Consider the following 27,032-nt stretch of genomic DNA (forward strand, 5'->3'; position numbering starts at 1 on the left):
TACTTGAATTATTAGCCGACATTTTTGATAAACAATGTTAGCCTCATACCGTACTGACCATATATAAATTAAAGGGTCAAATTTCGTCATCATTGTGTACGGTAATGCAATAAGTAATGATATTTTGGTTTTAAATTATTGCTAATGTACTTAAAGTATAACTCAAGTATGTTCAGTTTGCAGCAACTTTGAACATTCTTTTTGGAACGATATGGAAATAAAAATATCTAATATTTTTCAAAGTAATATATAATTACTGGTTTATTCTGAGGAACGAAATATCCTACAAGTAAACCAAAATACCTAACTAATGACATAATTTCTGATGTAGAGAGCCTGTTCTTAAGACCCCCTATTCTTAAGGATATCATGCCTCATCAGTTTTTCATCAATATAACATTGCTTCCTCGTCAATTGTTTATTAACCTTGCATATTGGACAAGGATAGTTTGACGAAAAACTTTCAACGAATCACATAATACCATGTAAAGCAAGATTATCACCTAACAGTAGGCCTAGTTCAAATTTAATTACCTATAAATTTACTATTAATTTCAATATCAATACCGTGATCTCTCAACAAATGTAACTCATCTATAAGGTGTTTGAATATAACATTATTATTCCTATCCATGTGCCCGTATTTAATGAATTCTGTTACATTAATTAAACATAGATGCAAAATGTAAATTAATATTAAATATTATAATATAATATATTATATTATTATTTAATATTATATTAAATTAATATAAATAGTGATTTGTTTTATTTTTTATATAATAAAATTAATGATATCTTATACCGTAAAATAAATAAGTACGAACTCAAAAAATATCAGTCCGTTTAGGGAGTTCAGTGTCAATATGTACAAAAGTATACTTACATAAGAGTAGACGGATATAAAGTCTTACATTTTGTTTTAAACAAACCATATAAATTAATATGTAATATTTTATTTCTGTGCCTTGTAACTAATCGCATAAGTTTGAATCTCATTTGTTGCAAAAATACTTTGATTAGAAGACATAATATGAAAATATATATGAAAATATAAATATATATATTTTAAAAAAAATGCCTGATCAAAGAAGACGCCATCAAAGTATTATCCATATCCTAATAATTAGGGCTCGGATTTTTATGTAATTACATAATTTTATTGAATGTGAATTTCTTAATTCCTATTAAAAATAAGCACGTTTCATAACACTCTGAATAATATGAGACTTTTTTAATTTTCATATTTTCACATATATTGTTGTAAATACATATTTTTAAATATTTCATCAATATTTACATATTTTATAAATATTTCACATTTTCATACCATTTAAATACAGTTTTTATTATATTTACAATTATTATATTGGAATTAAATCAAAGAAAATATTTCAAATCTTAATTCAGATACTAGAATTTCTATTACTTCTGATATTATGTAAAATAATAATTTGCAAAATAATTTAGCATATATTACCACAACTTTTTTTCTTGGTTAAAATAATAAAAAAAAAAAAAATAGAAACATTAAATCTAACAATAATTTAGAGTCTCGGGATAGTGGAAAATGCAGAAATTCAATGAAATTAAGTTCAAGGAGATTTTGGAGTTATAATAAAAATTAATTAAACTATGTACTGGGTAATATGGTGGTTTACAAAAAAATTTAAATTATTAGAGAATCTTATTAATAAAAATGAAAATATGTCAAATTATATTGAAGTAACACCATCCGACATATGTAGTATGAAATATGCCCCATTAACCTCGGTCGACGTTAAATGCACCCTCAGTCGCTATGAGTTGACTTTGAAATCTAACTGCGTTCATTAAAATTTTAAAATCTTTAAATGTACGTCGTATCCAATTGTTTCGAAGAAGACAACAATGAAGATGATTAAATGAATAATTATTAATTAATAATTAAAAATTAATGTAAAATACCGATTTTTTTGTTAAATATTTTACGTTTTTTAATACATATTTTAGCAAAAATAAGAACATAAATATTTACATATTTAGAATTTTTTATTACATAAAAATCCTCGCCCTACTAATATTAATATTATCAATCTAAGTCAGTCTACAAAAATTAATCCATAGTTAGATAAAATGAAAATATAAATATTTTATTTGTCATTGAATTCATATTTACCAATTTACCATATTGTACTTAGTGATCATAACAAAAACATGAACCATTAATAAAAATATACACTATTCAATTACAAATATAATACTAAACAATTCAATACATCATTTAATGATAGTTCAAACCTGTAGCAGGCAGACTAGAATAACTGAGCTTTTAAATTATTTAATATACTAACTTTATAATTATAATTTTAAATAATTATTACATCACACACATACAAGTCGTTTAGTATTAGGGGTGCACAATACAATCATATCTTTATCCGCCTTCAACATTCAGTTTAAATGAACTAGAATTTTATGTTGATTATAATTTAATGTTTAATAATGTTATTTTATATAAAAATAGATGGGTTCTTATAAATAAAATACTTTTCAGAAAAATGAGCTACTAAGTATGATTATAATGACAATTTTTTCCTAAATTAAAAAACCTATTGACACAATTTTATTTTGAATAGGTACATATAAAGAATTATGAATATATCTAACAAAAGCCAGTAAAATTAATAGTTGATTCTATTTCCCAACAGTGATAACTGATCACATTATCCTAACGTTATTCACTGTACTTAAATTATGAAACTTATTTTATCAACCTTGGTAATTTTATCTTTTTTGGTGTACTAAAGTTTAAAATCGTTAATATTATTATGTATGAATGACATTTCGTAATCAAAAATATGTTTTTAATTACATTTTAAAAATCGAACTTTTTTTTAAGGGGATTGAAGAATTATTGTTATTAATCAATTGATTATCATATTTCTATTGTATTGTTTATCGTAGATGGAGACATTCGTAGCGAGCAGATAAAAGATTAAGATTAATTAAGATTAATTAAGATAATTGCTTGGTAATATAGTAGATATAGGGTTTATGCAACAATAATTTATTAAATTCCATTGTGCATATATTTTAAAATGTATTTACATTTTTAACTAATAACTATCAGTTATTTTTAATATTAAAAATATAAATACTATTTTTATATGAGAAAAAAAAAATTTATATCTTTATAAAGATAGTGAACAAACATTAATATTAACATTATGTATAAACGATAATATTTTAAGACTTTTAATGGAATAAAACACGTAAATATATGTGAGTACGATACAAAGGTTTATTATATTTTGTTTTGTTTCTTGACTCATGACTTGAGATTAAGAAAATATCTTTTAGTTTAATTATAATTAATAATGACCTCATATAAGTATAAATATAATTATAATAAAATTACCTAACCGGATCACGAAAAACAATGAACATCTGTCCGGTAATACAGTTATTAGCCGTTCATTTTCAATGATTTCTTCGTAAAAACATTTTATAAGTTTGGTGACAATATTTTGTGTCCGATGAATCAACATTTTCGGGATGTCAGTGAGATTCTTGTCTAGTAGCGTTTTAGAGTATCTAACACGAAAGGGCTCTTGTTTAATAAAACAATTGATGTTTATTCCAGTTAATTCCAAATGTCACAGTATGTGTAATATACATGAATACATTTTTTCAGATAATAAAAGATAAAAGTAATACTTATCAGATTTTATTAAAAAAATATATAGTATATAGTCATGAAGATAAGTTTTGGTAAATAAAATAATAATTTAATAACCTTGTCGTAATTTAATTATCACCAATGAGAAATTATAGGATTCAAGTACAAAATCAGCTTTGATTATACGAGTAACGTATAGTAATGAATGTAAAAAATTAAAATAAAACAAGTAGTATTCTAACAAATCCTAATTTAAAAACAATACCTATAAGACTACAAACAATTAAAAACAAATCAGATAAACAATTCTCTAGAAAAACAAAGTTGACGTAATTTTTTTGTGGATTTTAAATGAAATAGTAGTTTAACAAGGATTTTTTTTAAACGTTAAAAATAAAAATAGAGTTTACTTAATGTAAAAAATATTTCTCTATTGCAATTTTCATAATATATAAATATGAAAGTACAATTTACACCAGCGGTTCTCAAACTTTTTTTTTCGCGTACCACATGTGTATATTATCAGTCACGTACCATTAATTATTAAAAATAGAATCATACAAACTTCACATAGTTAAATATATTTATTTTAAATAAAAAAGCAGTAAAATACTAAAATAAAATTATTATTTATATATTACTACAAATTTATTAGTGTTTTAAATTAATATATGAGTTAAATATTGAATTTTTAATATCCGTTCTACCACCATGCGGCCTTTCGCGTACCACCATGTAGTCTTTTGCGTACCATTAGTGGTACGCGTACCACAGTTTGAGAAACACTTATTTACACAAAATATTATTATAAATTCATTTTAAAGAGTTAGTCATTAATAAATATCAAATTCCTATTTCTTACTACGTACTTTATTTTTCTTCCTGTAAGTCCACAAAAAATACTCTTCCGGCAACAAACAGGTATTTCACTGTTTGATAAAATAATTTTAGTAATTTAGCATTGAGATTTTTAAAATTAAAATGTCTATTCAATAATATGGCTACTAATTAAGTTTTTCTAAATCTAATAAATATATTTAAATTAGCAATTAGTTGTAAATCAGAGTTTAAAATTTTTAAATAATTAAATACTTTACGATTTAAATGTTTTATTCACATATTTTACAAGATAAAATATATTAGACGTCAAACATTATAATACATAAATCATATTTTATTAAATTCTTAAAGCATTTTTAACATATAATATTTAATATTTTATAGTTTAAAAGTTCAAAATATTTTATCAAACTATATAAATATCACATATATACGTGTTACTGCTATTATTTTTTAGTAGGTACGTTGACAGAAATTTTACTTGAAAACACAGGCTCTCTATTTAAAGATTTACCTTGAATTATAATTCTGAAGTATCACAGGTGAATGAAAGTAGATTAACTAATATAACAAATTATATATATTTTAAGTAAGTAATAACTAAATGGTGGTTATAATATATAATTATTCTACAATTGCACATTTAGATAATTTCTTTTACATTTTTTTTTTTTTTTTTTTTTTTGATGCAATTATATTGAAATTGTGTTTTATTCGTTTATAATTACACATATTATTAATGTTTTATTTATCAGAAGTCGACTGATTGTACCAAGTGAGAGACTGAAAGTTCATCTACATACCTATGTACGCTGCATAAAAGAAAGGGAGTACAAATGTTCAAATGTTTTATAATACTCATAATATTCAACACAATATCGAATATAGGTCAGTTGGGCTATTAGCAGTGGTGAATCTATGAAAAATAGCTCCAACTGGCATTTAAAATTATGCCCAAATATATCCCCTTTAATTATAATATTTAAACAATTAAATAATATTTTTCATAATTATTACTAAATCTAATTAAAAAACATCTAAAATATAATACATATAGGTATATTGTGTAAATGTATTAATTATACTTTTATACTGAAAATGATATAGGTAATAAATTATTTATTATTATTAATAACAACTATTGTTTAACAATTAATATGTAAATATAAGTATTAATTAAATAAACCATAATATAATGAAAATTATTTTAAATTACCGACTCAGTTAATAATATTGATGGATTCTCTGCTGGCTATAAGACTGACGAATTAAAAATTAACAAAAATATGTTTTTAAGTAATATTAAAAAGTGAGAGATTTAGCTTTCACTTATACATGATAAATTCATTGCATCTCAATGCAAAAAAACAGCGCATCGATTGCAACAAAAATCTATGCAGAAATTAATGTTGGCACATAGAGAAGGATGACAATCAATGTATTAATAATTTATAAAAAAAATAATTTTTTTTGCATAAAACATCCAGAAAATATGTTTTTACAAATACTTTGATATGTTAGAAATGTTAATAAGTAATACAATTAAAAATAATAAATTGTATAAGATATTGTTGTATAAGACAGAAAGTAAATACTTAATTGTATATATATATAGGTCTTGTTATTATTTTGTCTTCTTTACTAATAACAGTCTCAATTTAATAAAACTATGCACTATTAAGTCATCAATATTCAATAAATGTGCTAAAATAATTTAAAAATTAAAATAAGAAAAATATTTAAAATAAAATTGATGTTATTTGAATAAGAATGATTTAAATCATGCATATTTCTAATACAATTTCAAATACTTTATTTTAATAATAAATATATATGCATTTAATTATTAAAAATCTGTTCCTTATTAATTATAATTAACAGATCCGTCATGCAAGAGATGCGTTTGAATGATCGAAGGAAATAACAATGTGCAATGAACAACATGCTTTGAATTAGTATTTAACACAGTTTAGGTCCCTGACCTACCAACGAGAAATCCGAATAAAAATTGTATTTTCTTATATCAGCATTCAATGATTATGTTTTTAATTGTGTTTGACTGCTAATAATCATTATATAAATTAGAAATGATCAAAGATCAAATCACGGTTTACGATCTAAAGTCTGGCAATTGGTCCTATAGTATTGCAACCCACTAACCGTGATGAAATTACTTAATAAATGAATACCAAAAAACTATATAATTAAAACGAAGAAACACTGATAACAATAATTTACATTATTTTGGCTATCGCTATCCAACAATACTACAGTACTTTTTGTTTAATGAATACGAGGTAAATGATTGTGATTTATTAGCTTCCATTTCTGGTCCTATGTACTTTGAATAAATTGAATGCAATGATTGGTTAAATTTTAATTCTAACCACTATATGCAACACAATATAAGAATAAAATATAATATCGTAGCACCATTGGCACGTATGAAATTAGTTTAAATATTATTTACCGTCGTTCAAGGTTTTTGTATTTAAATACATTTATTTTTATATTTTAATTTGTACCGTGTCATGTGTTTTAAGAGAAAAACAGTGATTTATTGTTATTTATTATTTTTTACTGTTAAATTATTAATTATAAATTATAACTAATAATATTAAATTAATTTAATTTAAAACTATAATTTTCATATGTGAGTATATGGATTAATAAATTATAGTTGACAGCATTTTCTATTACTAATAATTAATTATTTAATACTTATATAAATAATAAAAAAATAGATGATTAGTGTCCATAAAAATTATACTTGGTCATTTTCAGTATTTTTTAACTTGGTATTCTATTAAAAACAATGTGTATAATAGTATAAAGTCATACCATAACGTAAGGTTTGAATTTCTACAAAATGTTTATTGGAAGTCTCAGGATAAGTATATATAGGTTATAGAATAGGTAATATATTATACTATTTTATCCTAAGTATCTACTTATCGACTTATCCACGTTTTATAATTCATTGTCCAATAAAAAAAGTATTAATATTAACACTATTCATGTAAATTACTTTTTTATTTGAATGATTTATTCAAAAACTTGGATTTGAACGAAACACATAAATAACTAGTTGACTATGAAACTATATAGAAACAACTAAATTTGTTTTTTACAATCAAAGTATTAAAACATTTTTTTCTATTTAAAAAATAAATTAAAAAAAAAATATTAGAAATTAGAAAAAAACGAGTCTTAAATACTCAAGTTTTCATTCCTACGGTAACTATAAGTATGAAAAATACAAAGCACAAAACAACATTAACTTTAGTGTCATATATCACACATGGATGATTTACAAATTGTTTTTTTAGCAATCGGTATTACAAAATGTTAACGACTAGTATTATATAATTTAATAACGATGCACAATTCCAGTCATTGGTTAACAAATAACGGTAAAACGTATTGTGAGTACAGTAATTTGGTTTTCAACTGCTATACTTATTGCTGTGGTTAAAGATCGGCTTTTGTATGAAATACATGTTGATACTATCTTCATCGTATGTATGTAGTCATTGAGTATATCATCGTTAATTTAAATTCTCAATTATAGTCATAACCAGGGCTAGGATTTGTATGCAACAGCATGTTTTTTTTGCGACTTCTGATTATTGATTTTGTCAGTAATGTTCACGAATCACCTCATGATGAGATACATGGTGGTATTTTTATTTTGCATGTTTTTGCATATTTTAGATAAAATGCATATTATTGCATATATTGAATAAAATGAATACTATTACATATTTCGATTATAAGAATGCGAAAAATTGATGTTTTTAGTATATTTTGTAATTAATATTTATAATTTAATATTAATACTTCTTATTTAATTTTAGACCTGCTGATTAAAGTATAAAACTTGGTTATTTTTGTCAAACATAAAATTTGTTTTAAATTATTTTTGTTTTATTTTATTTTTCAATTATATTATATTAAGTTACATTTTTAAAAATGTATACTTTGTTTTGTTATTGGTAAGTTAGTCAATTATTTTCTTATATTTATAGTTAATGAATAAACGATATAACTTTTCAAGATAGGTATATGAATAAATTACATTTATAAATTTAATAAATAATTATGTTGTACATAAATACATAGCGTTGCTCACAGGCAACAAACTAAAAAATTGGTTTTTTAGAGACTTAAAATACCAATTTTTTTTTAGGAATTTCTTCTTCATTAGGATTAATATAACAACCCAAAAAAAATTAAATAATGAAAAATAAAAAAAATCATGCATTGTAGGGTTAAGAAAAAAAATCTAACCACTGATGTATTTCAATAAACAAATATTTTTTTTTAACTATATTTTTATGTTTATCTTATAAAAATTTAAATGCATATTTTTGCATATTTTGGTAAATAAAATGCATATTTTACAATTTTTTATTGCATACAAATCCTAGCCCTGGTCATAACTTATTGCTATTAAATGATTGTAAATGCGAAGATTAATGTGCTGCATTGTACTGTGACTAAATTATTAGGTATAATAATAAATAAATAATTATAATAATTAATAATTTTATTATAATTTTTTTACACATACAGAAATGCGAACTACGAGATAATATAATACACTTTATAGTTGTCATTTGGTGTCATAAGCCTTGAACCAATATCAAAATAAATGTTCTCCTAGATTGACAAAATAGTTAGACTAGAAACTGAAAATATTACCGACTATCACATGTTAGTGCGACTACTAAAAAGTAAAGAAAAAATGGTTCCACTATAAGAATAAAAAAAAAAAACCTTCACAGTTTCAATTGCTATTGTGTAAGTTAAGTTTGATCATTTTTGTGACGTTTCTGAGATAATATTCCAGAAGAAAAAAACAATGAATTAATTTTGAGAAAAGTGGGACACTATTCAATATCAAACAAATTATCGTTTTTATGATGAAAAATATATTTTACAATTTTGATGATCTAAGATAATTTTTGGGACGGAGATGAATAGAATGTGAGTAGAGATGCGGACGACATTGCAATTATGATGATACGGTGATCGAAGGGACATGGATAAGATACTAAAATATAACTAAATATAAAAGTTAATGAGACCAAAATAAAAATATTAGTTTGGTGTAAACAACAAGCGGATACTAACTGTTGCTGTCATACTCATAATGTACATGGATTATTTTTATCAACGAATATCATTACTATGTTTTACTCCTTAAAAAGTAGTACATGCATATTTCATATACATAGTGTAAATTAATTGTTGTCAACGAATATTGTTATTTTATTTTACTCCTTAATAATTTAGAGTATACGTATTCATATACATAAAGTGCAGTCAAAAAAAATTGCTATCACGTTTTACTCCTTAATAATCCTCGAGTCCCTCCTTTTTCATGTCTGTTCACAAAATTGAATTACTATTCTTTACTTACTTACTGTAAAATGTATTTTATACTCATTCTACTGCTACATAATACGAGTATTATATCTATTCTATGTTTTAATTTAAAAAAGGATCTCGCCCGTATATCTTAATAAAATAAAATAAAATAAAAATAAAAAAGAGCCGAGCACGCAGCAAAATAATAACGATCTTATGAGCAGTGTTGGGAATCATCTAGATAAATTTATCTAGAGAACTAATCTAGATAAAAACTACTTATCTTTTATCTTATCTAGATAATTGTTGTTCAAGTTAGCTAACGTTTATCTTAGATAAAAAAAAGTCGTATCTAGATAAATTTATCTAGATGAATTTGATTCAAAACGCAAAAAAATTATTTCAGTCTTAAATTAAATTTTTTCCAGTAAAAATTGATATTCCTTCGACGTCATGCGGTGGGTTTTTATAAAGTGTAAGCAATAAGATAACAATAAAGTTAAAAATTTACTAACAACCAATATGAACAATCTATAATTGTCATTATTATACAATATTCGTGGGTTGCTGAATACTGATAAATGATTACCAGGAACCGATCCGGTAACTGAACCGTAAATATGCAACACCCAATATAAATATAATATTATAAAGATTTATTTTAGTCGGGCTTAGGTCAGTTCTCCTCATTGATAAGAGATAAAAATGAAGTTTCCAAATTCATTGATGCCAACGTCCAAAAGAAAAATTCTCTCCAATCCAACCTCTACAGTGTCATTAACATAATAACAAAAAAATCCCTGAATTTCAAATTTATTTTCAAATTCAAATTTCAAAACCAATGTTTTTAAAAAAATTAAAAACCGGTCTGTTATTCCATATATGAATGATCACAAAATATTATAGCTTGAAACTTAATATAGTTAATAGTTCGTAATAAATTACATACGAGGCAAAAATAAATGATTGCGGGGTGTCGTGGCTAATGACAAGTTTTTATTTAAAAGTAAATTGTGTCTTTTATTGTGAGATTTTGAAGTTATTATAATCTAATTTGGTTTTAAACTATAAAATGTTTGTTTTGTCATTTTTTTCCTAGTAAATTGGGAGAATCAAATCCTAGTGTGTGTACTGAAGCGTTTGTGGTGATAAAACACTTTTGTAAAGTAACAAGATGTTTCTGTACTTATCCTGTACTCGTTATCGTGGTCACCAAAAGGAGAATTTAATAAGTTTTAACCGAAAGGTATCGATATTTACTCTTTGACGGCTGACACTCAATAATCGAAATATATCTATTATGTGTCAAGCCTTTGCGTGCGTATACGACAGGTTATACTGTAAAATACTATAAGTATATCTATGTGAAAAATGTTCGTAAGGTCATCAGGTGATCGACAAAACGCGTATGAAATGTAAAATTTCTAATTGTTTGTCATATTTAAAAGAAAATTGTTAAAATAAAATAAATTTCTACTTTAATTATTCACATCTGCTTAGATTATTTATTTAGAGTATTTGTAATACAATATGTGGTTGTTCAAGAGGTGGTGATGTGCTAATTGCAATAAACAATAAATACGTAGGTGCTATTCTCGTATGTTACCCTTACCTCCCTGTTCCGTAGAACATTTATTTGTTATTGTCAAAATTAATTTCGTTTACTATATTTTAGGTAATGCTTATCTTCCTTCTCGCCTACCTATAACATTATACAGTAAAAAGTTCAATAACATTAATGATCTATTCATTTCCTATCCCTATGTTTAAAATATAATTTTATTAGGTGATTATAATACGCCAAACTTAAAATGGCAATCCACTTATCCTTCCTGTTCACCTAACTATTTAAATTTAAATCAATTATCAGTAGACTTTCTATCTAAAATTTCAGTTTTAAGTTTATCTCAATTCAATACTGTTTTAAATAAAAATAATACCATTCTTGATCTAGTTCTTTCTAATATTGATAATATTACAGTTTCTAAATTTACGACTCCTCTTGTTTCTTGTGATGTTCACCATCCATCTTTACTTATAATTATTCCTATTAATACTTATAAGCCTATTGATTATAATTAATTTACTTATGATTTTTACTCGTGTAATTACTCTGATATCATTAAATGCTTAGGCTCAATAAGTTAGGTTGAAATATTTTCAAATCTTAATGTAAATTAAGTTACAAATTTATTTTATTCTATTATTTATAAAATTATTGATATATTTATTCCAAAAAAAAATAATACCTCGTCAAAAATATCCTATATGGTTTGGTTTTGAACTAAAAAATTTAATATTTAAAAATAAAATAGCTCATAAAATCTTTAAAAACTAGTGCCATTAACGATTATAATAAATTCTCAAATTTACGTGTCCAGTGTAAAGCTCTCTCTAAATTAAATTACCAAAATTATTTAAAAAATAACTAGGAAGATTTTAAACATCAACCATCCAAATTTTGGAAATTTATTAATGAAAAACGCAAAAAAAACATTTTTACCTGACTGTATGTATTTAAATAATTCTAAATTTAACTCTCCAAATTCTATTGTTGAAGCCTTTGCTCAACATTTTGCTATTGTTTTTGAACATTATGATAACTCAAAATATATTGATCTAAGTTCAGTTTCTCCGAATAACTTATTGCTAGCTCCTTTATTTTCATGTAAAATCACCTTAATCGAAGTTTTTAATGCTTTAAATAACTTTAGTTCAAAGTGTGGTCCTGGACTTGATTTAATTACAAGACAGTCTTATCAATAATGTAAATTTGTTCTCTCTTCTCCTCTACTTTATACTTTTAATTTATCTTTATCTAGTGGTATTTTTCCTGATAGATGGAAAACAAGTATTATCCTTCCTATTCCTAAGACATCATATGACTTATCGAATATTTATAATTACAGGCCTATCTCTTTACTTTCAACTGCATCTAAAACATTCGAATCTATTGTGTCGGATATGATAACTCCTGAACTTGACAGAATTATTGTTGACGATCAACATGGTTTTAGATCGTCTAAAACAACTACTACTAATTTACTTACCCTTCAACATTCCATAATTTATGCTTTTTCAGCTGGTTTACGTATGGACGTTATTTATACTGATTTTGCTAAATCTTTCGATAAAGTTAATCACACTATTCTTTTACATAAATTAAATTAATATTGGCGTATGTGGTCTCTTCTTCAATGGATTAAGTCTTACATTTCACAGCGTACTCAAATTGTTGTTTATAAAAAATTTCAGTCAAAACCAATATTAGTTACTTCGGGTGTTCCTCAAGATTTTCATCTAGCCCCAATTCTATTTCTAATATATATTAATGATATTACCTTTAAAACTACAGTGTAATAAAAAATATAATATATGTATATCTAAAATAATTCTCACTAGAAAACTTTTGTCTTTTATGCAATATTTAAATTATTTTCATACATATAAATAACTATTCCCAATAAGTATTACAGGAATTGAATGTAAATAGTTAATACAATTATTGTGGAATCAACGTTTGGTATATATTTTATATTATTTGTAATAAATTAGATGATTATTGAAGATTCCATTTTACATAATATTTTATATGTAGCTGTAAATATATTATTGTTAAGAATAATAACTATAATTCATAATCAAGTGCTGGTTTTATCACTAACCAAGGGAGGGGCTAATGGAGATTTAAGAATTTAGTTAGTTGGTTTTTTAAATCTATATAAAATTTTAAATTACAGAATATGTTTTTGAGTCCCTCATAAGTAAGTAATTTTTTTCACAATAATGACAAAGTTTAAATAGTTATATTAATGGTATCAATTTTAATCTGAAACCATTTTAAAATATAGGTAAATACATATAATTAATAACAAAAGTGAGCTATTTATTTATAAAAAATATATATGAAATAGGTACCATATTCATCAATGACCATTAACAGTATTTTATTATAATTGATTTAATATTTTTAAAGAAAGTATCAGCAATCAGTTAATTATATATTGAAAAATAAAAGATTATTTATATATATATAAATAATATATTTAAATTTATATAATGCGCATCTATGAACTAACACAATGTCACTTGATTTGTGATCTATATCATGCTGGTTTAAAAGAGATTGTTGTAGTCTATGTCTTTAATTTGTTTTATGTTTTTTGGAAGTTAAGGATATTATTTTATTATTCCTTATTGCTGTTATGACCGAACTTATTTTTATTAAGCTTTATTGAAATATAAATTTTATTAAATAATGTTAGACACCCCGAAATTTTTTTCTAGTTACGACCTTGGGCGTACATATGGAGAGGGGTTTCGGGATAAATTCCCCCTCAAGAACACAAAAAAAGTATTATGATTTATGATAAAAATGACTGTTTAGATGAAATCTTCTGATAAAAATTTACAATAATATGTCATTTAAATTCCCCTTTCATAAGAAAATTGAATGTACATCATTGAATACATACATAAATTAATTACCTTACACCTTATTGCATTTGCAATAACTGAAGTTACATTAGACACATGCCAAATATTAACATACATATTTATATTGTCAAATATGATTTAGAGATTATATTAAGAAGACACTCGCATCGCGAAGCCAACCAGTGAATGTATGGGTTGGGCACTGCAAATGTAGATACTTTCGAAGGTGATCTTAAATATTAAGGTTATTAGAAACCGTGTCCAGGTCAACTATTCCATAGGAACGGTGTATAAAAGGTAGTCCCGTACAGAACAATATTCAGATGTGTTTTAGTCCGATCTTAGTAAACACTCACGCCAGTATAATTGTCAATTTAAATAAATACTTATAATTAGAATATTTCAATAAATACAGTTTAACTTAGTTTGAGTATCTCTATTGAAATTATCATAATAAACATCCATATATGAACTGTAGAATTGACTGCAAGCAATGAATTAAAATTAACCAAATTCATTCCAATTTTAATGACTTACTGAAAGACCAGAGAAACTAACCACACAGTAAAGCAAGTTAGGTTTCATTTTACAATATGTATATGGTAATACTAATAACGAGGAAAACATTTTTAGCTGAAGAACAACATTAAGATTTTAATGACTAGTAAATATTATGAATTTTAATAAAGAAATTGCAGCAGAAACTTAAGTTAAATTAGGCCTACCTTGTCAAACTACTTCTGAAATACTAAAGAAATATTACTTAAAATTAAAAAAAAAACATGTATATAATAGTCAACTTGATTTGACAATAACTATTTGTACATATTACAAGGTAAAAAAAAAAATAATAAAATTAGTTTACAATATATAATAACAATAAGATTGTAATATTTTATAATATATTAGGATATGGCCGGATTTGTCGTTGAACATAACCATCATTACAGTAATCAGTTCTCCTCAAAAACATCAATAAGTCCGTTTTCATTCAGTTGCTGTACGCATTCTCTTATCATTATAGATGTATTTTCCCTCTCTTTTTTGCATATTTAATTTCTAACCTAGTAAAGTACATACAATTTAAAGAAATTAACCATAATTGAAAGATAAATAACTAATTATATGTATAAAAAAAAAATCAAATTATTACTTTAAAGCCATCTTTGCACTGTTGAAATTCTATAAAGATCTGATTCTCAACAACAATCAACAATCAGCTTTTCTGTTGAAAAAAATTAAAATATTAGTATATTTTAGGGTTAACAATTAAAAAAACATTTTATTATCATGCAAGTATGACTAACATACAATTAATTAAGCATACCTATTAGACATACAATTAAGATTTATAACAATACATTCATAAACAATGAGTAATAGTATTTGAAGTAATAATTATCAAAACTACTCAACACCAGATTAAGCATGTCAAGGCAATAGCGCAGTTAAAGCAAATAAAGAAAATATTGGATAATAAAAATAAATTATATGTAATATTATATCCAAAATAAAATATCTATTACTTAATCTAAGTCTACTAACATATTAGTTTATCTGGCAGGTATTATAATAAAATGTTATTTACCTTTGTATAATGAAACCAACAACATATTAATTGACTATTTGGAAATAATTCCCTGATAGCATTCATAAAAGCTCGTTCATAATCAGTGACAAAACTAATTCTATTATAACGAAGAGGTAAAATATTGCGTATTACTGTTAATAATGAAGAGCAAGTTTCTTGTGTTTCACTCCTCAAAAGGGCATAGACCAGTGGTTCTCAACGGGGGCAATATCGCCCCCCAGTGGGCGGTGAAGTGTCACAGAGGGGCAATGAACTAGTTTTGGGCGGTAGGGGGGCTGTGAACTAATTTTGGGTGGTAGAGGGACGGTAAACGGTTCACGCAAAAACGTTGTAGATGGTGTCGGTGTGACCTAAAAATAATTCATACTTGATAATCCATACAATAACTATCAGTCACTACTAAATCTACGCATTGCACTATAACTTATCTTTGATTGTTGACAAATTTATTATCTTAATTATTTTAGCGATTGTGCGTTGACATTATACTTTATTATAGGTACCTATATTAACCAACCTTTTAGTACACCGTTTGATTTGACCCGCGTATGTTGTATATTAGTTTTCGTTATATTCAGTCGGTTGGTAAAGTGTTTTTTTTTAAATTGTTTTCAATTTCATAAAATTGTATTTACAAAAATGTCTGATGCAAAAAGAAAATGCCGTCAATATAATACGACGTATTTAAAGTTTGGATTTATTCCATCGCCATCCAACATACAGCTCCCTATGTGTTTAATTTGTAACAAAGTGTTCTCCAATGAGGCAATGAAACCATCTCGTTTACAGGAACATTTGCAAAAAGTTCATCCTGACAAACAAAATAAAGATTTGTCGTTTTTCACAAATATTAGGGACAAGTTTCTGAAGGCACCATCGGTCTCAGGCTTATGCGCAGGCTCATCAAAACAATGCGATGATGGTTTGATTGCTTCTTATAATATATCGAAATTGATCGCAAAATCGGGAAAAGCCCATACCATAGGCGAAGAGTTAATACTTCCAGCTGTCAAAGAAATTTTAGAAACGGTTTTACACCATTCAGCCTCACACAGTGTAATACAAAATGTCCCATTAAGCAACGATACTGTGCGACGGCGAATCGACGAAATGGCGGAAGACGTTGAAATTTCATTATGTGAACTTCTAGTATCCACCGAATTTTCACTTCAAATCGACGAATCAACATTACCGAATAATGAGGCATTACTATTGGCATACGTCCGGTTTGTAAACAAAGGAAAAATCGTTCAAGAAATGCTTTTTGCAAGGACCTTGATTACTGACACTAAAGGTGAATCTATTTTCAATATAGTCAAAGACTTTTTTAAAGAAAAAAATATTCCTCTTAAAAACGTTATACCTATTGCCACTGATGGAGCACCTGCAATGGTAGGACGTCATCGTGGGTTCATAGCTTTTTTTAAAAATGAAATACCCGGTATTTTAGCTATTCACTGCGTCATTCACAGACAACATTTAGTTGCAAAAAACCTCAGTGATCGTTTGCATCAGTCATTACAATATGTTATATCTGCTGTGAATAAAATTCGTAGTAATTCGTTGAACAATCGACTATTTACAAAGCTATGCAAGGAAAACGACGAAGAATTCAATCGCTTGTTTTTACACACCGAAGTTCGCTGGCTCTCCAAAGGTGCCTGCCTCAATAGGGTTTGGAATCTTTTTGATTCTGTGCTTGAGTTTCTTGAAGAGAAAGATGTAAAGCTTAAAGACAGGTTGTTACTATTTAAAAGCGATGTTGCTTATATGACCGATTTATTTGCAAAGTTTAATGCCATTAATTTGCAACTGCAAGGTGACGAGCTCAATTTAATAACGTCAAAATCGGTTATTTCTGCATTCCAAAAAAAATTGACTTTGTGGAAGACCAATTTTGGTCGCCAAGAGTTCAGCCAGTTCCCAGTCTACGCCATAGACCATTGGAAATGCCTAAATGAAAAATAAAACGTATTAAATCATATCTTAACTGTATATTAACAGTATTATAACCAGAAGGTATTGCTTACAACATCTTTGTAGAGTACTTGAAATGTTAGGAAAGATCGTAAGTCCTCTGGCACTTGAGGAACAGTTTTATATGTGGCATCTACTCCAACCAGCTCTACTGAAGCTAACTCTTCGCGATATCTATAGATCGCATCAATGTTGGCAAAAACAACTGCTACACAAATATCATTCACAATTAGTTCTTGTTAAAAAAATGTTGAGGGTATAATTTGAAATGTGGATGGTTTGCGGTGTTTTTAGTCTCCACAACCTTTTCATCTTTTTCAACCTTTCTGAGAACTGGATGCACGTATACTTTGTGGCTGCTTCTTAGTGTCTACCAAAATTACAGTTCAATTACAAATTACAATTTAAAGAACACTATTAGTCAATTGTTAACAAATAAATATATTAATAATAAAATAATGATTTTAATAGTATTATAAAACATAACAAAAATTAAATTAATCGAATCATAGAAAATTGTCCTAAATTTTGATTTTGTATAAAAACATGCTACAAGAAAAGATCATTAAATTTTAATATCTTTAAATCCTAACATATCTAGTAAAATAGAAGCGTATTAAAATAATTAGTTTCATTTGAGTTATAATTTTATAACTCTGACATTGCATACACATAACAATGATTATACAATAAAAGTAAACTTACCTAATTATTTCACTGTTATAAATGCTTAGAACTGACGATGTTGTAATTGTATGATCAAGACCTCTTTCACTGATTACATCCTTCAAGAATGGTACATATAAGTCAAAACTAAGTAATTATTATTATTAGATTATTATTAAATATAATCGCTGAAAATTTTTTCATGAAATAATCGCAGGTGATAGTCTTAAACAATAACCAATATGATAATGATTTATAATTTTAAAATGTAATCAGTAAACCGTTAAATACATAAAATACATAAACACAGTATAGCCTAATTCTTTGGCGTTAAATTCCTGGCAGTAAAAATTTTGATTCCGAACAGTTGGTGTTTCATGATAAAATGTTTTCTTATCATTTTTATCTCTTATCAATGAGGAGAACTGACCCAAGCCCATTTTAGTCATCATAATATTATAGACATAAGAGAATACTACACGTTGCGTGTATGATAAAATTATTAAAAATTAGTCCAGCAGTCCACATTTACAAATATTTTCAATCATATTTATTTGAGGTTATTCTATTTTTATTTATTAACTTTATCCACGATGTTTCGTTATCACAGTCTAATTTTGTAACGACATATCGATATTACATATATGTATAATATCTGAGACAGTGACTAGTGAGTGTGAGAGTGAGACCTCAGTCCTCGAAGCATTGCCGGCTGCCGTACTTAATGTACAGCGAGTGCTACTACTCTATCCCCGTACCTATAATATACCCACTATCCAGTATTAGCATTTTATGATTTTCTGTTTTGTTTATTTATTTAAAGATTCCAACACAATAATACATTAATACATATTATATATTGTCTACTATTTGATACCTATCTATTCACTAAGTAAGTATTAATGTTAAAATAAAAAAAACTAATATCGATTCTTATGTTTTCATTATTGTATTAATTACAATTTATTGATATACCAGAAATAGATAGGTTTGTCGTAAAAACCAAAAAAAGAAGTCTCGAAGATTTTGAAAGCGAAGACAATCCTTCAATTGTGTGTAATGTGTCTAAATTCAAATATTTATTTGATGAATTTTATAAATTAATATCGCTAGATAGTTCAAAATTAACAGCTTCATGTCAAAATTGCCCAAAAGTCATAATTGTTTCTACATCATCAAGTGGAAATTTGTTAAGCCATATTAAAGTTAGTATTTTATTATTAATTATTATACTATGTAATACATATTCTTAATTATTATTTAATTCTACATTCATATAAAATTAAATATGTGTTGATATTAATTATTAATCTAGGGGTACATTATTTTAATTAGTTTTTTTCTTTACTCGTCTACTAATACAATTTTACTTGAGAAATTAAATAGGGCAGGTATAAAAAGAGTAGCAAATAACTTATTAAAATAATTTTTAAGTAGACCTTACCCGAAGAGTATAAATTGATAATACTTTTGGCAAAGCTTTAGAAATACCTTGTGAAATTCCTCAAGGCACAGTGTTATGTCCCCTATATTATTTATAATTTTTAATAATTATCTTTTACAAATAAAAACAATAAAATTGTTAACATACAACGATACCGATCCTATAATGATCGGTGGTTGTCGGCAACGACTTGCGTGTTATGATGTAGACAAGAGCGAAGTGGGTTACTCAAGTAGATAAATAATAAATAGTATATCACAATAAATTAATTAATAATAATTTTAATTATGACTTAATATAGGGCGCTCTGGGAATACTATGGTTTTATGTAAATACAAAATAATTAATATGCTACACAATATATAAATTAGCGCACAAGAACATTGGAGTACACATATTACAGTAAAAGAAAAAAGACGACTTGGTTTGTGATATCCTCTTCGTCGATACATGTAGTGTGGACACGCAGTTGTCAAATGACACGATGGTCCAGCCACATAACACCGGCAATCGGGAACGGTATGGTCCACCAGGAAATGAGCAGTGTTGTAAAGTATTTGAGTAAAAGTATTTGAGTAAAAGTATTCAAATACTTTTTTTCGTATTGAATACTTTTTAAAATACTTTTATTTTTTAAGTATTTGAACGATATTTTAAATACATTTTTTTACTATTGAATACTATTTTATTGAATACTTTTTTTTTATTCCTTTAATTCTTTATTCATTGTCAAATAATAATAATATTATATATATTTATCATTTATGAACAATTCGATATCGGTTTTAGTTTTCGTCTATTAATAGCTTTACGGTACGTTGTCGGTATCTAACAATATATATTATAGCGATTAGCGAACATTAGGTATGTCGTACCTGTACGGCGTGTGTACGTGTGTACGGAGACAACATATATTATGCGGTTACGACGAACTCTTAATTAAAATCTATATATTAATCTAATATAATGTAACATATACCCATTAATATTGACTGATTACTGATTCTGCTGTACAAAAATATTATTACTTATTAGTACTATACCTAATTACTAAGAAAATGGTTGTCAATATTTATCGTTTATCGTCGACTGTACGAAATATCTGAATATAGCTATTGCCTATTAATATAGCACCATAATGATATGTGAAACATGGTATTACTCATTTTATTTTCATAGTTTTATAAGAAAATAATATTATTTTTGTGTGTACGAACTACGAATAACAAATTTCCAATTGGTCATTAGCGCACAATCAGTTATACACTTTTACAATATTGCATATGGATTATTGAGCCCGACGCTGTTTTACACTATTGTAATATTTATTAGTTTATTACTTGGGTTCGTCTTATTCGTATCGTGTTCGCTGTTGTCTGCTTGACGTTCCTACAGATTTTATTAAATTGTAATACAATGAGTGATTGTGATTCTCCAACCGAAGTAGATCAGGTTGATCAGGTCGCAGATTCAGAAGAATCAGTTTTACCTTGGCCAAATTATCAACAATATTTTAAAGTATTAAGAGTCATTGAGGATAATTTTTTTAATAAGAAGCTGGAAGTGAAGTGCTTAAGTTGTGTCGGTACGAAGTGTTACAAGGTGGATTCACGTTCAAACTCTAATATAAGAAAACATTTAAGCGTAAGTACAATGTTAATTTCATATCTTCCAATGGCAGTTGACCCATCTAATGCCTTGTATGTGTTAAATTAATAATATGTAGTTTACTGGGTCTCTACACGAGTTATATATTATACTTTTTCATTTTATTCAGACACAACATCCAAAGAAAATTGATCACATTGATAATACAGTGAACAAAAACACTACAAAGAGATGCAATGATGGATCATTGAAGCATAACGCTGGTAGTTCTTTAAAACAATCAGATAAAAATAACCAGATGAAACAACCAGTTTTTGAAGATTTTTTGAACAACAAAAAATTAACTAGTCAAAGTAAGAATGTGTATTGTTTATTTTTATTTTTGTCTTGTTAAATAGTTTTTAGTTACAGTATTAACAAAAGTAGTTGATATCTATATAACTACATGATTTACAATGATCATAATATATATTGATATATTTAAATATTTTAGAATAATTATAATATAATTAAAATTCATACCAATTGGCAATGAGCTACCCACTGGCCACTTTCAACTGTGATTTGTTATATTGTATCTTCAACAAATTTTTCATTTTTATATATACCTATGTATTATAATTTATACATTTAAACAAAAATTCAACAAACATAAACACTAAAACACAAATACATTTTAGTATTTAATGAAAAAATAGTAATTTAAATACTATATATAGATATAGTTGTCAATAGTCAATTAGTTATGTAACTAATGATTTTGATTGCAGGTACTTTAGATCAACTATTGCAAAAATTTATTGTAAGTGCTAATGTACCCTTCAGAATAATAGAAAATCCTATTTTGAAGGAAATAATTGGCAGAGGTTTCCCAAACAAAAAAATTATGACACGACCTACACTAATGAAAACTATTGAAAATGATTTTCAAGAATTATCATTAAAAATGAGATTTGAGGTGTCCAAATGTGCTCATATTGCTTCGACTGCTGACGGCTGGTCGATTTTTAAAAAGTAAATTTTTATTATTTAGTATAATAATCATAACAGTCATGTTCATTGTACATAGCTAGATACCAATTATTTAATATTATATTTTATTAGATCATACATTGGGATAACGGTCACGTGGATTAATGAAGATTTATCAAGAAGTACTCGTCTTTTAGCATTAAGACGACTAGAAGGTTCACACACATATGATATTTTAGCCAAAGCTATGGATGCAGTTTACACCGAGTTCGAAATTTCAGATAAATTATCATACTGTACTACGGACAATGGCTCAAATTTTGTAAAATGTTTCAAGTAAGTTATTCATTATGAATTTGTATTGATTGCTCATTAAATTAGTTTGTAATAAAATCCATTTAGTTAACCATCTAATTATCCTATTTTAAACTCTAATTTTTGATTATCTTTTAGAACATTTGGTCATATATTTGGTGATGAAAATACTGATACATTGCTAGTGAACGATGCGGTTGATGATGATGTAGAAGAAATCGATGCAATCGACTTGAACATTCTAAATGATGAAGACCATGATTTGCAATATGCATTACCTAAACACCATCGATGTTGTGCACACACAATAAATTTAATAGCAACAACAGTAATTAAACATTTATTTAAGTAGATAACCTAATATAATTAAAGTATAAAATATAAAATTTGGTGCCCTTATTTAATTTTGCTTAAGAATTCAAAAAAAGCTTTGTCTAATCCTGCATACAAAAAACAGTCAAGAAGCACTTTTGCCAAGTCTACCGCTTTATGGAACAAACAAGGTCGCTCAACTAAGTCAGCTGATTTAATTAAACAAAATCTTGGCGTTTATTTAATTACACCAAACGAAACACGTTGGAATTCATTGTATGACGCAGTGGTGTTGCTTAATAAATTAATTAGAAATAATGAACCTAAGTTTAGAATAATAATGGACGAATTGGTTATTGGCAGGTAAATTATAAATTATAAATATATATTAATTATTTTATTTATATTTTTTATAAATAATATTTTCAGATTTAATAAAAGTGACATTGATTTCATGTGTCAATATCAAAAAATTATGGGGCCAATTTCAATAAGCTTGGATTTACTCCAGGGTGATACTAACATGTATTTTGGTCATCTCCTACCTACAATTGAAGAATTAATCTATAAATATGAATTAATGATAAGTGATCAAACAATTTCAAATTATATGAAACCTCTGGTGATTGCCATACTTAATGGTATGTAATATTTAATATTTTTTAAATACATTAATCTTATTTATCCAAGTACTTTAATGTTATACATTTAATTTCTTTTCATTTTAGCTGTTTTTGGTTTTCTTTATTGGTAAATACTAAATATTCAATATCTCTTAGTTCTTACAGTCTTACTGATGTATAATGTAAAATGTTAATTAGCTGATCTATTCTTTATATTTATTTTTCTGTGTAGTAACTTCATTGAAAATAATTTTTGTTTTTAGGTATAAAAACAAGATTTGCCGATTATTTGATAGACAAATTTTTAATCACTGCTGCGGTCTGCCACCCACTATTTAAAACAGCGTGGATTAAAAATGACATAAAAAAACAATTGGCTTCAGAATATTTAAAAAGTGCCTGTTATGAGTTACATACCAATGAAAATGACAATAATGATGCAGAAGAAAACCAAGTAAATGATGATTTATCTAGCTTTTTTACCTGGTCGCAAAATTCCCGAGAGGAAAAATCAACGGTTAATGATGAAATTGATAGATTTTTGGGTACATCTACAACAAAAACATTGGAATGTTTGCATAATTTACCCACTATCAAAAGAGTAAGATTAGTTGTAAACTTCTTATACTATTAGTAATAATATTTCAAAAATATTTGTACCTTGTTTTCAGGTATTTGTGAAGTACAACACTCCGCTACCTATTAGTGCGTCAGTAGAGAGAATATTTAGTGTTGGTGGTGCCACAATAACCAAAAAAAGGACGAATATGACAGATAAACATTTCGAACAAATAATGTTAATAAAATGCAATACTCAAATATTCGATTAATATATTATGATTGATTCAGAATTAAATTGATTTTTTTTTTTTTTTTGTATTTGAAACTTATTTCAAATACTTATAAAAAGTATTTGAGTAATACTCAAATACTTTATTATAGATAGTATTTGAGTGGTATTTTAAATACTTTATTTTATAAGTATTTGAGTAATTACTCAAATACTTTTTAAAAGTATTTTTTACAACACTGGAAATGAGGAATATAAAAAATCGACCACTAATGATCTGGTGTAGCAGCACAAAATGGCACACACTAACGATGGGTGGCCACAGACGTGTATCGGGCCCAATCGTTGGAAAAAGACAAACGGAAAAAAAGCAAACTTTTCACTCGTCTGTCAACGGTCTTAGCTGGCGGCATCGTTTTTACTCGACGGCCTGTCACTGGACACTGGAGGTGGAACTTGGGAGGTGGTTTTATATCCGCTACACTGTGGTGTCCGAAACAAGCACATACATATGTATACATACACACACACACATATATATATATATATACCGGGCAGATTCGTTCCATGTTCGAACAACTTCTGTTTGGTATATAAGTCAGAAGACTTAAGGACATTCTTGACTTGTATTTCGACATACACACTGTGCCAGTCGTGGGTAAGTCCTTAGTCTTCATTACTCTTTTTAAATTTTATGTCAATATAAATATATGTATTTGCTGTAATTGTTGAAATTAATAAAGTTTACTAATACAACTGGACTAACCTAACCAAAAAATGATTAACTAGTAGGTAAATATGTGGTAAAAAAGTGTTACTTTAAATTACTTTATATTATCTGATAAATTCCTCGGTTATGGTTGTAAATGCCTATAACCGTAGCAATATCTGTGGAAGATAATACCACTATTCGTTCCACAACCAAAAATGTTATGATATATGAAGATAAACAAAAATTGATATTCGTGATCAAATTGACATACTATCATGGAATTCCAATTAAATGTAACTAAAAATTATATGGGAATTCCCTATGGAATTTCTTAGCATTTCCCAAAGGAATTCCATAGGTGCGGACATTAGAAATACTAGAGGAATATGTAAGGACTTCCTTTTTTATTCCTTCAAGTTTCATCTGAAATTCCTTGGGAACTTGATATTCGTGATCAAATTGACATACTATCAGTGTTACCGATTATGTAATAATCACCCCATATGGTGGTAATTTTTATAACTTGTAATTCACTATGTGGTATTGTAAAAAAAATGTGGTATTTTTGTGTTATTTTAAAGTCTAAACTTTAATATTTAATTTATTAGATTTAGTAATTTTTAGTTTTTACTATTTTTCATGTAATATTTGAATATTTACATTATGGATAAGTGACTTAAAATAAACGTAGTGAATCCTAGAGTAACCGATGAAAGAGACGATCCAGTACCAATTCTCACTACTAGTACCAGTCACGATGTTATAGTCCAAAATGCTCAACAAGGAACTGAAAAAAAAAATCTTTAAAGACTATAAGAAAGTTTTGTGCTAAATGACTTGATAGGGAAGAATTTGCGAAATGACTGGTACATAAAATAGAAGCTAATTGAAAAAATGTCGGATATTTTAATGTGTGTAATATATCAATGAGTTCACATTTTACTGAGATAAAACGACATGGTTCATCGCCTAAACATATTACGAATTCTAGACAAGTTGATTGACAAAAGAGTGTAAGTGAAGTTTTTAAGATGTCTTCTTTAACAGAGAAAACGAGGAATGCTGAATTTAAAATGATTACTTTCTTTGCTACAAAAAATGTACCTCTATCTTTAACAGACCAACTTATTGCGTTATGGAAATCTGTATTCCATGATTCGAAAATTGTAAAAAATATGTCTATAGCGAGCAGTGGCGTATTTACGAGGGAGGGGGGTCCATGGGGTCCGGATCCCTCCAATTGGCTCCATAAATAAGTCTAATATACATATATAATATATTATTATATTCTGTGCAAATATAAAAATGTAAAATATTATTTTTTTACGTAATCGGGAAAAAAATGTTATCATAAATTGTTATGCATGGTTGACCCATTTTGCCAGTTGGAAATCGATAATAGTGGATTACTCTATGATACAACTTATCAAATATGAAATAATTAAATATTTTTATTTTTGTTATCTATTATCTAACCTAATTATAAAATATATAATTTATTTATTATTTATTTACTAGGTAGTTAGGATTAAATTAAATAGATGAAATATTGAATATCCACTTAAAATTATCGTATTCATAAAATTATAGTGAAAACGCAGCGTTTTCCGTAACCAGTATAGCCCATCCTAATTTAAAACAATGTAAAATTAGGAGATTGCGTTTTTATTACTTCGGCGTTCGTCCGCCAAAACGCAAGCCAACCGGCGTT

The 27,032-nt window shown here is 26.4% G+C and overlaps 3 protein-coding genes across 3 annotated transcripts in view; all 3 read left to right on the top strand.

The window, feature by feature from the left end:
* Nucleotides 1-16,192: 16,192 nt before the first annotated feature.
* LOC112686543 (protein ZBED8-like) lies at nucleotides 16,193-18,246 on the top strand. Its single transcript, XM_025558889.1, has one exon. The coding sequence runs from the start codon at nucleotides 16,542-16,544 to the stop codon at nucleotides 17,868-17,870; it is 1,329 nt and encodes a 442-aa protein (XP_025414674.1). The 5' UTR covers nucleotides 16,193-16,541; the 3' UTR covers nucleotides 17,871-18,246.
* A 2,227-nt stretch (nucleotides 18,247-20,473) lies between these two features.
* Nucleotides 20,474-23,414, top strand: LOC112686562. Its single transcript, XM_025558910.1, has 7 exons — nucleotides 20,474-20,542; nucleotides 21,322-21,633; nucleotides 21,767-21,950; nucleotides 22,368-22,611; nucleotides 22,702-22,905; nucleotides 23,023-23,232; nucleotides 23,300-23,414. The coding sequence occupies exons 1-7, from the start codon at nucleotides 20,474-20,476 to the stop codon at nucleotides 23,412-23,414; spliced, it is 1,338 nt and encodes a 445-aa protein (XP_025414695.1).
* A 34-nt stretch (nucleotides 23,415-23,448) lies between these two features.
* Nucleotides 23,449-27,032, top strand: part of LOC112686563 — a 5,317-nt gene continuing 1,733 nt past the window's right edge. The window contains exons 1-4 of the mRNA XM_025558911.1: nucleotides 23,449-23,559; nucleotides 23,626-23,837; nucleotides 24,083-24,420; nucleotides 24,491-24,626. Of these exons, the coding sequence (XP_025414696.1) occupies nucleotides 23,537-23,559; nucleotides 23,626-23,837; nucleotides 24,083-24,420; nucleotides 24,491-24,626 (709 nt within the window). The 5' untranslated portion in view covers nucleotides 23,449-23,536. The remainder of the gene's footprint in view (nucleotides 23,560-23,625; nucleotides 23,838-24,082; nucleotides 24,421-24,490; nucleotides 24,627-27,032) is intronic.

Source organism: Sipha flava, unplaced genomic scaffold, assembly GCF_003268045.1.
Source record: "Sipha flava isolate LNK unplaced genomic scaffold, YSA_version1 314_pilon_pilon, whole genome shotgun sequence".
Taxonomy (NCBI): Eukaryota; Metazoa; Arthropoda; class Insecta; order Hemiptera; family Aphididae; genus Sipha; species Sipha flava.

Excerpts from the sequence above, each read along its gene's own strand:
- LOC112686543 (XM_025558889.1), top strand. The coding sequence starts at position 16,542 with ATGTCTGATGCAAAAAGAAAATGCCGTCAATATAATACGACGTATTTA.
- LOC112686562 (XM_025558910.1), top strand. The coding sequence starts at position 20,474 with ATGGTCCAGCCACATAACACCGGCAATCGGGAACGGTATGGTCCACCA. Across the intron at positions 20,543-21,321 it reads GAAATGAGCAGTGTTGTAAA|TTTATTACTTGGGTTCGTCT; the intron begins GTATTTGAGTAA and ends AATATTTATTAG. Across the intron at positions 21,634-21,766 it reads ATATAAGAAAACATTTAAGC|ACACAACATCCAAAGAAAAT; the intron begins GTAAGTACAATG and ends CATTTTATTCAG.